Source organism: Aythya marila (genome assembly GCF_965140915.1).
Source record: "Aythya marila genome assembly, chromosome: 10".
Taxonomy (NCBI): Eukaryota; Metazoa; Chordata; class Aves; order Anseriformes; family Anatidae; genus Aythya; species Aythya marila.
In genome coordinates this window covers 19,677,931-19,691,687 of record NC_139051.1, presented here as the reverse complement: position 1 = coordinate 19,691,687, position 13,757 = coordinate 19,677,931, and the positions used below count along the sequence as shown (strand labels likewise).

The window sequence follows — 13,757 nt, the reverse complement described above, 5'->3', positions numbered from 1 at the left end:
GTGTCATTCCTAGTATTAAGTTTTCACTGACAGCATGAAATAATTTTTGAAATGAAAGGGATGACTGACTCTTGTAGAATTGCTGCTTTTCTTTTTGATAAGACTGTTCATATCAAAGTCCTCATTCTTCATTTATTTTAAATGAAGTTTTGTCAAAAATTAGCCATTCACATGACTTTGAAGTCTTGGTATTTCTTTCTTACAAAAGGAAAAGACCTTTACGCTGGACATTTTGACCCAGTTCTGTCATCAGGGCATAAAATGATTCTCTTTGCTGCAGGCTTCTCGGTTCACTGCTGCCCTCTGTCCTTCCTCCTGTCCCTTGAGCCAGCGGTGCAGGACTGGCTGTGGTGCTGCAGTGCTCTGTGGAAGCATGGCAGGAGCTGTGTGGTCTGGCCCCCTGTTAGAAAACAACTGAGATCATACAGAAACTGTGTTATGTGAGAAAGAGTATCGCATCCTGGCACGAAACTTTCTCAGCTTGCAGCCTGTGCACCCAAATGCCAGATGACCTGCCTGCGGTGTTCGCCTCACTGCGGCCAGGAGGGTCTGGGAGCTTGGGCAAGTGAGGGTCTGCACGTACAGACAATCTCTTGTTTCAGGTCAGCTGATGTAGTTGGAAAATGTGGACTAGCTTCTGGATGCACAAAGCATTTCCTAATCTGAAAAGAAGCTGCAGGTCTGATGATACAAGCTGAGGACACTTGGGAGGGGGCTGGTTAAGGAAGTGTCTCTTAGACCCCCTCCGACAGAAAGGCAGTCCGTTCCTGCGGAGCAGGGAAGGCGTCCTCAGTTGGCCTTTGGCTTTGAAGTCTGCCTGTATGCTTTTTTTGGGCTCTGTTAGTAGACCTATTAAAAAAGGTCACCTCTGCCTAGAAGCCTGTCTTCTAAGATATCTGATGATCTTTGAAGTGCCAGCAGGACGTGCCATCCTGTGCTGTACCCTGCATTTGGAGAGACAATGGACAAAAGCTTCTGAACATCCTCACATAACGTGGCCTCCCCACAGAGCTTGTCCTGCTGCACAAGTGTAGTGCCCGTTTTCTTTGGTAGAAGCAGAACTGCATCCCGAGAGGACAGAAAAGACGTGAAAATCAGCATTGCCAACTCTCAGAGTCTTGTTCCAACCATCTTAATCTTGTCCCAACAGCTAGTGTGAATGTCTGTGACTGTGTGAATCTTAGACTTCTTTTAAAAACAAGAAAAGCAATTGTGATTTTTTTTAAACCCAGAGCTGTAGTGCGCAGCGTGAGAAGTACCTTGAGCATATCCAGAAGAAAATTCTGAAGGCAACCGAACAAGCCCTACCCTTAACAAAGACAGTAATTACTTCCTCCAGTTCATCTGTTAAACATGCCTGGTGATTTTTGAATCCTTTGGAATGGCACTGCTGCAAAAATTCACAGAAAATATTTTTTTCCCAATAATTTATTTCATAAGAAGGTAATGTTCTGTAGTCTCTTCATGTACAACAGGATCTGGCCTGGTGTGGTGTCACTGATAAAGGTGTCTATAAAGAACGTTGACACAAGACCATTCCTGAAGTGACTTTCTGTATTATTGAAAAAAAACAAAACATAAACAACTGAGTCAAATAGATTTAATTACTGGGGTTTTGTTCCTTTGAACTATCCACAGGTGCTTGTAAGACAATTGCTCTTTGTTGATGGTGTTTTTGTTGGCTTTTTTTTGTTTGTTTTTTTGTTTATTTTATTTTTGAGGAATGCTAGATAATACTTAAAAGAACACAATTTTACAGAACAATATTCATGTTATTTAAGACACACTGTCCCTTAAGGGAAGGAGATATCTAAGTTTCTGAAAAATTGGCTTGCACTTGAAGTTCAGTGGGTATTTAAATGCTGTCCTCAGTAGACACAGGTTTAGATTTAAACTCTGGTGAAGGAGGGCTGTGGTCAGATAAAAGCTCAGATATGTAGTTGTTTATTGCAGTACTGTGTTTTACCCTTCGCTTTATTCACAGAGATATGCAGCTGTGGTACCAGCTCAGAACTGAAGAACTAGAGAACATGCAAGCTGCTTACTTTGGTTATAAAGGAAGAAATAACAACAACAACAACAAGAAACTTAGGAATAAATCTGTATTTGATGACATGACTAACATGGCATATGATAACCAAGGCTTCTACAGGTAAGGCTTTTAAAATGTACTGGGTTTGAATGAGTTTGAAGAACGTTTGGGTTTTGTCAATGATGCATTGAGGGGACTGCCCCTGGGGAGGATGTGCTGCCATGTACAGCCAGGGTGTGCGCTGGGGGCAGCTGTGCTTGGGGCAGGCTCTGCTGCCTTGTGTGCTTTGTTAGTGCAGGCAGGGTTTGCTCACTGGGGCAAACCGAAGGGGTTTCTTTGAACTTGCCTGCCCTGTGGGAGTTACCCAAAGGTGGCATGGCAGAAAAGCTGAGCGTGACCTCCACCCAGCACTTAGCTTCTTTCACCTGCCTGTTGTCTTTCACTGGTGCTTGGTGAAGTCTTGTCTGCAGAGAAGGTTGTGCCAGATTAAGGAGAGAGAGGCTTTTAATTGGCTTTGTTAAGTTGATGCTAAACTGTAGCAGGTAAGTCGCTGGGCATTGCTGTTGCGTGGCATCAAGGTGCCAGCTTGCCTAAGAGCCTTAAGAGAGGAGCTAGCCAGGGCAGCTGGGGCTGTGCTGCAGCCCAAGGTGAGCACCGAGTGCTAGTGTCGGTCCCTCAGTGACTGTGAGAGCTCCCTGGAGAAATATTTCATTATCAGTGTGTCCAGGACAAGCACAATGGGATCCTCAGCTGCTGGGTGCAGCTGCAGCATAAATGCCACCAGGGTGAGAACCTTGACCGTGTGGCAAAGAAATGGCCAAGCTGAAAAGATGTGCACCCTGTAGCATGGATGCATTCATGGTGAGCAGACATACATTTTGTTCAAAATCTCTCTGAGTGTGTCCAGATGTGTTGTTGCTAACAAATGAAAAATAGAAAAATGAATGCGTGTCAAATTCTAATCACTGTTTTGCTATTACCATCCATATAAATACATGCCGTTGTGTTTTTGATGCCCTTTGAGTTCTGCTTCATCATCATGTGCATCCTTGTTTATTTTTAATTCACTGCTTGCTTGTACAGCTTTTATGTACAGCAGTAACTGTGATTTGCAATGGTTACCTGCTGAAAACAACTTTGTGCAAATTATAAAACTACTTCCATGTCACAGTGCAGCTGGAAATTATATTCAAATGGAGCATTTACACAGAAGTCTGATGGCTGTTTAATCAACTCCTAGCTTTGGGTGACTTCGAAAGATGTATAAACCTAATTAAATGATGATTATAACCTAGACAGTTTTCAGAAGATTCAGGATGCAACTTTTAATTTTGGGCAACTTCAATCTGTTACAATGCAAATGCTTTGTAAAAGTATAATCTGCTTTTAAAATAAAATGGATAAACTTACAGAGGGCTGTCCACAGGGGTGAGTGCTCTGCTAGAGCCTCAAGCTCCTTCTGGCTCTTATCTGCACCACTCCACAGGGCAGAAGCTGTTGTATTATGTTTACCTAATACTGTACATCTTAACTGAAAGTAGCAGGGAATATACAATTCTTCTGGATAAGCAGCTTCTCTGGGGCCAGATGTCAACAATTTTATCATTTCTTTAGAGAAATGGAGAGCGTATAGCTCTCCAGTGGGAAAATGCAGAGGGCAGGAGGATAAAGCTCCTGTGAGCTCTTTGGTTTTCCGGCACGGAACAATGCAGATGCCGCGTTCAGCACCGGTGTGCATTACCACCCTTCTGGTACACAAGAGCCATTGTTAATCAAGACCTGCTGGACTTCGTGGTGCAGAGGTGCTGTGATCCTGGCAAATCGCTAGCTAGAGCAAAAATCAGCCAGAAGAGCTGGTGTATCAGGCTGTGTACACCAGAGCCCACAGTCTAGCATAGTCCTCCACAGAGTGGAAGCTGCTTCTAATCAGAGATAAAAATGGCATTTCAGCTGTTACAGACTTAATAAAACTGTCTTGGAATCACTCTAGGAACAAGCATGACCTGTTATCTGTTCGTGCCACACTTCCTTTCTTCACCCAAATAAGATCTATCTAATCAGGGTTAGTGAAGGTGTTCATTTCTGCTGTTTAATTCTGTTAAATACACATAAGTGCACAGGAAATTATGCTGTTGCCTCTCATGCCACATCTGGAAGATGGCAGGTGGTCTGTCAGCTCTGTGCTTCGCTTGCAAGGCTTCATTTCTGTGCGTAGCCATCAGGCCAGGTCTCCCCATTGGGTGCCCGGGCCCTGCTGCCAGCAGCAGGACGGCATGGGGCAGGTGGAGCTCGTGCTGTGAGGACTGCTGGCCTGAGAGATGTTTACTGCCCAGTTATTTATGTGGTGCCTTTCTCCATTTAACGGGAAGCATGCTGTTGGCAGCCTCTGTCTGAGGCGTTTCCTACCTGTGTGTGCAGTGCCGCGGTCTTACGGCCTGCATTGTCCGGGGCAGTGGGCAAAGGCATTTGGCGTGGTTGGAAAACACAGCAAGTACGAGGGCAAGCGAGCCCAGAAGAAAACTTAAATATATTGTCTAGGAACTGAAGTGTGCGTACGTGGTCATGAACAAACCGAAAGGTAATTTAACTTGTGCTAATGTTTCAGACACCTGGAGGAATTTGTGCAACATACTGCTAGGCCTCTAGTGGAGTTGGGAATCCTGCTTTGTTTTTCTCGTAAGGAGCTGCACTAAGAAGGATGGGAGGCCGCCACTTGTCAGCCTGCCATTTTCCTGAGGGCTGCCAGGATGTCTCTGGGTCATGGTGGGCGATGTGGCACTGGGCTCCTCGCCCCGGAAGGGCAGGCGGAGGATCAGCGAGTGACGCCGTTTTTACCATGGCATTTCCCTTCTGTGCAGAAGGTTGTTGTGCTGCTTTGGTCTAGAAGAGTTGGGAATGCCTCCACCCTTGAAGAAAACCCTCTTGAGTGTGTCTCTGCCTATTTTTGGCTAGACAAGGATGTAGGTTATGCTGCCTTTCAGATTTAATTGAAATAGGTCTAGGGACTAACTGTAACATCTTGGTTTGCCACTCTACAAAAATACTGTAGGAATAAATAAAATAAAAAGCCAGTTCTTCCAGGCAGGTAAGGCATTGGTTATGTTTTATAGAGTAAGGAGTAAAACACTATAATCTGTTAAAGTGATGCCTTCGTTTGCTGATGAGATAATTTTGACTGTAATGAGGTGCCATATCAGAGATCCAGAATGCTGACACAAAAGTTATAAATAATACAGGAGCCCAGCTGTTGGACAGCAGAGGCTCCAGTGCGTTGTTCTGGGCCTGCCTGACATGAAATGAGGTCCTTTTCCCCCTTGTGTTTGAAGCTTGGAACAAATGTGATGAATATGTAGTTTTGCTGGGAAACATTGAATTTTAATGACAACTACTGTAATTATAATGAACCCCATTCTGGCTTCTTGGGTGCATGAACAAATTGCTTTAAAATGCTGAGAAATATGTCCATGAGTACCTGGGATCATTACGGCGTAGTCTCTGTGGATGCCACCTCTTTGGAGTGGATATAAGGAACCATAAGGAGATTTAAAAAAATCAAATTGTAGCAGAAGCTCTTACATGCAGGAGCTGCAAGCATTTACAGCATGTTTACTCTTTTATAATGTTTGAATAGTTAACTAACATTGAGTAGGGAACGGCAAGCTACAAGGTGCAGGACTGCTGGGAGGGACGTGTTTTACCCCGCGTTGCTTCTCAGATGTTTGGAGCCTGGAACAGAGATAGCAGGTTGCTGCGGGTTGCAGGGGCTGGAGACAGATTAGCTCAAGGAAAGGGTCTGTCAGCTCCGGGAGGGAGATTAGCTGCAGCTCTGTGCCTGCAGCCAGAGGAGAGCAGTGCCCGGCAGCCTGCGGAGCAGTCCCGGGAGGTGGCGAGGCAGAGGCAGGGCTCGTCACCACCGGCTGTACCGGGAGCAGCTCACCCAGCAGGGGTGCAGCCGGAGAGAAGTCTAAAATCAGGATCGTGTTCTGCAGCCTCTAGCACGTTAAAATTTAAGTCTTCCCAGTTCTGTGTGAGAACAAAAGCAGGATTGTTTAAGTAGTTCATCCAAAGTGAGAGACCTTCCTCAAAACAGCAGATAGCATCACGTCTGCTTTGGATTAGACGGTCACCATGGGTCTCACAGGGACATTTGGTATTGCTAGGAGCTAGCACGTGAAATGCCATTCTGGATTTAAGAGGCTTTTTGAAATTGGTATGTTCCTAAGCAGTAAATGTTGGCTTTGAATAAGTTCTTTTCTAATGAAAAAATATTTTTCCTTCCCAAAATGAACCCACAGAATCTTTCTCTGGGATAGTTCACCTGGGCAAGCACTGCCTGAGAAAAGCAGTCCTTCTCCATCCCCAGCAAACACCTCAGTGGGCAAGGAGGCTGCCAGGGCCATCAGTCCTCTGCCTCGTCACAGCACAGGCAGCATGTCAGTAACGAGGAGCCTAATGGCGCTGTCCTGCCTCTGTGCCAGCTGCTCATGGTGCCTGAGAGAGGGAGGTGAACATCAGCAAGGGGGAATATTAAAGACACCAGTGTCGATAAGAAGAGCGGAGTCACCCTAGCGTACTGCTGCCCTGGGCTGTGTGTAGCTGTCCCCTGGGACAAGGTCATCCCTGCAATCCCCTGCCTGCGCTAAGGCAGAGAAGTTCGGCAGCTTGAAACAGCAGCCGCCCCTCTTCCATGAAGCAAGCAGTGCTAGCCCTGCCTCTGTGAGGAGTCACGAAAATGTGCCCCATCTAACAAAACCATGGTGAGAGCAAACTGCGTTTGGCATCCACAGCCACTAAAAACACAGACGCTGCTTGTGCCATAGCACGATTGTTCATCTGCACATGAGAAAGACAGCTGTCCCAGGAGAAATGCTTAGAAGTAGTAGTAAGAAAAAGCAGAGAGAACTTGTTTCAGTTTCCGTCAACTTCCTAATTATGGTAAGAAATGGCCACACCTAGGGAGGCCTCTCTTTTCTTTGCTTTTTCAGCATAGCAGGCCTGTGACCTGTGCTGGGCTAGGCCCCTTGACTCAGGGCTGTGCTGTTATTTTGCAAGGGAGAGTTGATGGTCCGGTATTTTCCACGCTTTGGAAGAGCTGAATTTAACTGGAGACTGACTCCTTTTCATCTTCTGTCAGCTAAGAGGACAACCAGAAAGAAACTAGCCCAGCTCAAAAATACATCTAAAGAGCAGCAAAGAAATTCGGTGATTTTTTTTTTTCCCTGGTGTGGAAGCATTTGGAAGAAGCCATGCATTCAAGATTTGGGCTATGCTGAGGTGAATTATTTTACACAGCTCTAGGCCAAGTTATAAAACATTCTCTATGAAGTAGTGATCTGAGTGCAGGAGTGAGTCAAATGGAAAAGCCCATGTCTCAGTAGGTTTAAAGTCCTCCTTTCAGATATCCACTACAGCTGGAGCTTATTATCAGGAAGAAAAAATGTCTTCTGCAGAGAAGCAGGCTAGTATATTCTCCCACAGAAGGTATTTTTAGTATCTGAAATTCTTGTACCAGAGTCCTTTCTGACTACAAGCTGCATTACCAGTGTACCTGGCAAAAAGCAAGTAAGGGCAGTCCAACAACAAAGATGTCCAAGTGAAAAGATTTTGCAAAACTAAAAATGAACCAAAAAAAAAGCCAACGTGCTCTTAGGAGAGGCAGCCTGGCGTTTGAGTCAGTCCAAGAATCCATACGTGGAGTTGGTGAAATTAGCTCATAGCTTTGGCCTCCACAGTAAAACAAAGTGCATTTTCTTTTTCCTTTTGATTTTAGTGACTATAATGGTTGAAGTTTTCCACTACCTTTTATGAGGGGTTGCATGGGAGGCGCAAATCAGAAACTGATGTTGCTCTAAATAACATTACTGTGTGCCCAGGCTTGCTTAGGAGTGTGGCTGCAGGCCAAAGGACCTCTAGAAGCATGGACAAGCGGGGGAATAATACATGGCCACATTCCCACCTTTCCCTCTGCCCCCTGAGGGCACTTTCCCAGCTGCTCTTCCCCTCTGAACACATGAACAGAAGAGATTAGCAAGCTGAGGGAGCTGATGACCTTTCACTTGCAGGATAGCCTTGTGTGGGTTTACCGCAGTGAAAGGGGACGACACTTGAAGAAAGGCCCATACTGAGAGACAAACTGCTGCAAAGCTTGATGGAAAACAAAAGTAGAACAAGAAAAAAAAAAGAAAAAAGAACACCACCAGACCAGCCAGAATGACTGTCAAAGCTCCCCAGCAGGAGTTGTAGCTCTGGAAGATGCAGCAGGGGAAGAACCACGGGAGCAAACCATCTACAATAGCAGCTTACAAGCTTTGCAAGATGGTTTGAGGTCCCCAAAGGCGTCTGCTGCATCTAGCAATGCTACAGAAGGCTTTTGGAGTTCCTACTGGGTTGTATCTTCAGTGGGTTCAATTTCATAGTAGAAGTCCAAATGCTGTGGGCCTGGCTGAAGAGTCCTTTGCCTTGTGAAAGGTCATCAAGCCTTTCCCCTACACACACAGCTGGATCTCTGGTTCTGCCTGAATTCTCTGTGCTGTGTCCTGACAACTCTGGTGGCACATAGAGACAGCTCTGTGCTCAGTTTTTCCCCTCTGAGCCCAGCAGGGGCAGCTGAGCTCCCACCTGGGCCCATGGTTGGGGTAACCACGTGTGGGTTACCCCCACACTTTGTGTCTGGCATACCCGCAGTCTAGACGGATGTGATGTCTGCTTCTGTTTCCAGGCCTTTACAACATCTCTTGTAAAGAAAATATTTTTTTTATTCTGGCATTTCAAGATGCTGTGTTCCTGCATTGTTTGTTTTTCAAAGTCCTTCAGGGTACGTGGCAGCAAAAAGTGTGTTTTCCTGAGGAAACTGATTTATCTATAGTTGCTATATACTTCGCTATACTTGAAGATTGGCTGTTTACCTGAGGGCCAGACCCCTCCCTCCCTCCAGAAAATCACTGTTTTCTTTTATGATCAGCCTTGCTGTCAGGAATTGCTCAGGTTTGTCTGAAAGCCCAGGCATACCGAGCTCAGCCCCACAGGTCCCGCTGCCCGAAGACGTGGTGTGTGTGAGATGGCTCAGGGTGTGTGCAGGGCGTCCTCGTCAGCCTGCGCTGCCGTGGATGTGGCCCTCCCCGCTCTGCTGCACGGCTCCGGTTGTGGAGAGCCACCAGCGGGCTCCTCAGCTGCTGCAGGAAGAGGTGGGGGACTGATGTTAATTGATATTAATTGTGCTCCATGGAGCATGCAGTGAAAGGCTGCGAAGCGTGGGTGCTGCGTTTGGTTTGGTTCCCTGCAGAAGAGGGGTGACTGCATGGCACTGAGGAGGGGAGGGGAGGACACCCAGCTGGCGAAGGCACAGCAGAGGGACAGGTTTCCTTTTCAAGCCCTTTCTGTAGATCCCTGCCCTTGCAAGTTGTCCCACCCTGAGCTTCTCTACTCATTTTCCCAACATCTGTTATTCCTGCGCTTTGTGCTTCCCCCAGCTTTCAGAGGCTGGAGTCCTCCAGCACCTCCTGACACACCTATTTCAAAGAAGCACCAGGCAGAGGAAGTGAGCTGTGGTTTCATCTTGGGGCCCTGTCACAAAAGGCAGAATAGCTAGCTGCTAAATGTGACCTATTTCTGAATTTCAGTCTTAATTGCCACTGCCATGAGTGGGGAGGGTGTGTGCCCAGCACCATGTGCTTTCAATAAAGCTGCTATTATTGTTTTCCTAATGATTCCGTTATTACCCCAGAGTACTGTACAAAGTCACCAGGCATACAGCAAAAACAACCCCCCTCCCAACCTCCAGTGTAAAAATCTCTTCTCGAAGCTGGCGCCAGCACCAGGCAGCACTGCCATGGCCCCACTGCTTGGCTGTCCCGCTCACAGCATTTCCCTGAGGGCTAGGATCAGCTCCCCAGCCCCTTGCGAGGTCCTTGTGGATCTCCTAAAACCGCTGGCAGACAGTGTGGTGGCTGCTTGTCTCCCCAGACAGGAGATCTGTCTTTATTTCCCCTCCCAGTTGTACCAGTGTCGCTGTGTACACCCACCACCAAGGTGTCTTCACAGTGTACTTTCTTAAGTTGTTCAGGAGCTACAGGACACGTTTCCTGTTTGCTTAACATAGTAGAAATAAAAATACAGTGAAAAAGAAAGTAGAACGACCAAACCAAGAAAGCCTCACTCCGCTATCTAAGCCGCTTGCATCCATCCTTGTCAAATGTAAAGTATCAAGAATCTAGATAGGAAATTCAGCATATGGTGTTCTTGTAGGGACTTATGTTTCCAGGTAAGAGCACAGGGAGGACTTCTGGTCCACTTACTGTGATGGTTTGGAGTAGCCCAGCTGGAAGCTGGCCTTAAGGAGAATGGAGGTGGTAGGAAGAGGCCACGTTTCCTCTGTCCCTGGATAAAGCCCAGGACGCTGCTGGGGGTGGAAGCAGCAGCTGGAGCCGCTGTTGGTCTGACAGCTGTGTGTGCAGGGGGGAGCCCTGCACCTTCATCTGTCCCCTCTCAATTCTGCATCCCTTTGCTTAGCTCTCCTCAGCCTCTGCTAGCTAGAACCCCACTGAATTCACCGTCCCTCCATTGGTTGTAGGGTTCAAACACTGCTTGAAGATATCTTCTCCCTGTTTATCTTCTTGCTTTTAACTTGAGGCTCCTAGACGAAGTAGTTAAGCCTCGTGTTTGTGTGGTGCATCTGAATGCAGCAGTGAGAGCAGAGTGCCTGCCGTCATCTCATCCTAGACCTGTTTCAACCCGTGGGCAGCTTACCAGTTTCTGGTCTGGAAGGAGCGGGCTGCTTGGCCAGGAGCACGGCTGTCCTCATGCACTCTCAGCCAGTTTGCATTGGTCGTGTGCTGCGGGTAACTGCAGCCCCACGATGCACAGCTTTACAGGAGACACTGGAATGGGGTGAATTCTGCAGGAGTAAGCTTTACTTATTGTGCAATAACCAGAATACCTAAACTTGAAATATAATCCTGGCAGGGCTATTGCCAGGGGTTTATAGCTACCCTGTGCAGAACTTTGTCCTGGTTCGTCTACCCTGTGCAGAACTTTGTCCTGGTTCGTCTCCCTGTACATGATCTTTTGATGTGATTTTTGTTTTGTAACTATTGACTACCACCTCCAGAAGACTGAAGGGAGTTACTTGCTGTATAAGAACCCATATGCACAGCATGGGTATGTCAGAAGACTTCCTTTTAGGCACCAAGGCTGTCAGCATTGCCGCAGACAGCTGCTCTTCCTGGTGGAAGATGAGGCAGCGCAGGGGAACTCAGATGTTGTTCTGCTGTCAGACACAAAGGCACGTGAGGGCTTGCTGGCACACAGAGGTTACAACAGTGCAGTGGTCAGTGCAAAGTGTGAGATGTCACCAGGTTACTGTTTTGATGGGTAGATGAGTTTTGTGTTGTCCAAATCACAGGTGGGTGAATCCTGCGAACCCAGGCACCCCTTGGTACCACGGGTATGTTGTGTCTGTGCTGATGTGGTGCCTTCTCCCATCAAAAGCAGAGGTAGTTTAAGGTGTCTTTACACTACCCGAGTGTAGTTTGTGCCCCAAATAGTTTTGTAATACAGCTTTCCAGCGAAGAGCAAGATTTATTGTCCTCTTCAAGAACGATATGTCTGCGGTGTCTGTACCAGAGCAGCAAGGCTGTGGTTATTTGGTAGCTACGTCGTTATTTTCTGCTGTTCCCCTGTGGGTCTCTGGGTTCCTATATGTGAGCACGACAACCCTTCCTGTGAGCGCTGCTGCCTTTGTGCAGCCAGTAAATGCCGCAGGCAGGCTGCGCTTCCCGAACAGCTGCTCACAGGCGACAGGGTGAGCCCGGGCTGCTGGCCGTGGGTGTGCGGCTGCCGCTGCACCCAGCAGTAGGCTCCTCGGTGAGCCACCTCGGGTCAGCTGCTGGAGCTGGGCTGGCCCTGCCGCGGGGACCCTGCCACTGCCCGGCACGTCCAGCAGCAGCAGCGAGGGCTGGCAGGAGCCAAGGCATGGCAGCACCGTGCAGGCATCATTAGCAGTTCTGCAGAGAACAACCACCCCTCTCGGGCACAGCCACCTGCTGAGCTCCCAGCAGTGTCCTGCTAGCCAAGCAAGGACTTTCCCTATGCACCACTCTCAGCATTCAAGGGCTCTTAGTAATATTGTCTAGGTAGCACAGCATTAAACTGAACCCAGGGACTTGTTCTATGGCAAACAAATGACATCTGCCCCAGCTGCAGATAAAACCAACCTCACCAGTCTTTTTCATCAGCTTGTACAGAGAGACAATTATTTGCCCCATTGCTGCCTACTGTTTTTAATGGGGGAAGAAGTGAGCCTGTATGTTATAGCACAAGCTGTTGTATGCCTGATGTGCAAATAAAACACGCTGGAAAGTTCTGTATTCTTGTTAGAGCAAAGGAAACTGAAATAAACTTTTTTTTTCCTTCATGCTTACAGATTCCAGGAGGAGTGGACTCGGGACATCGCAGCCCCCGGGCGTAGCAAAGACAACGTTCAGCTGCACCAGTTCAACAGCAGCAGCGCACCTGCGAGACAGGTGGTACCAGGACACAGTGCTGCAGGACATGCAGTGAATACAATACACGTGGTTGAAGTGTATGGACACAAGGATAGATACAACAAGCCTAGCTGTCAGATACCTGGATAGCTGATGTCTGAAATACACTTGCTTCTCTGGACCAAAATGAAATTTGGATAGAAATAACGTGCCTTAAAGACAACGCAGAAAGCTAACTACTCATTTGAATCTGAAAGTTTTATATACTCCAAGATGGTTATTTAATGGAAATACTTCAAGGTTTGATATAACTAAAATAATGAATGTTGAGGCTGGCCATCACCAGCCATCCTCTGCAGTGTGCTGTGTATTGTGACAATGGCAAAAGCATCATATCGTTCTTCTGTACCTCTAGAGAGAAATGGTAGCCGGTTTGTATCTTTGCCTCATACAAAGTCACTGACGATAATTACACATAAAATTACAACCTTCTTTTAACCTGTGTTTTTGTAAACATTTCAGGAAGAAAAATCCCCCATATTTTTACACAATAGTATGTTAGAACTACAATAAAATGTTGTTTTTAATTAACAGCCCCCTGTGCTTTGCATAAGGAAGGCCGTATTGTTTGATTTATCTTCTACGTATTCAGAGGCCGTGGCAGGTGGGGTGCAGTACGGGCACATCCCCAGCCCGCCGGTGTGTCCGGGAGGTGCAGCACACAGAGGGGTGCCTTGCCTTGCGGCAGGACCCTCCACCTTGCCGGTGACACCACTGCTGGGCAGCGATGGCTCGTGCTGCCCTGACGGCGCGCTGCAGCTGTGGCGCAGGTGGGAAGGCGACGTGGGGCCAAGTGCTGCGGCCGAGCACAGCTCGCGGCGGCTGCATGCAGCAGGAGGCACGGGGTGTCAGGACGCTCGCACAGGGCTCAGCGATGCCTGCAGCATGGCCGTGAGTAGCACTGAATAAAGGGACAATGCGGTTTTTGGAAACGTGTCTTCCTTTCCTGTTATCGGTACGTTCGCTGTGTGAGGTATTTCTCCTAGTTTTTTTTTTTCTCATTTTTTTTTTTTCTGTTTTGAATAGTTAAGTAGCTGATACAGCTCTTACTCTGCTGCTTACATGCACACATGTGTATCTTATAGCTGCAATATGGTTGTATTCGTTCGGGTTGAATTGTTATTTATTCTCCCCCCATCAGGTGTACGGTCACGTTCCTGTCATGACAGAAACATGATCTTACA

The 13,757-nt window shown here is 47.3% G+C and overlaps 1 protein-coding gene across 1 annotated transcript in view; it reads left to right on the top strand.

Annotated features, from left to right (window-relative positions):
• Positions 1-13,106, top strand: part of SUSD3 (sushi domain containing 3) — a 32,925-nt gene extending 19,819 nt beyond the window's left edge. Inside the window, exons 4-5 of the mRNA XM_082768573.1 lie at positions 1,985-2,152; positions 12,453-13,106. Coding sequence (XP_082624699.1) covers positions 1,985-2,152; positions 12,453-12,663 — 379 coding nt within the window. The 3' untranslated portion in view covers positions 12,664-13,106. The remainder of the gene's footprint in view (positions 1-1,984; positions 2,153-12,452) is intronic.
• Positions 13,107-13,757: the final 651 nt, after the last annotated feature.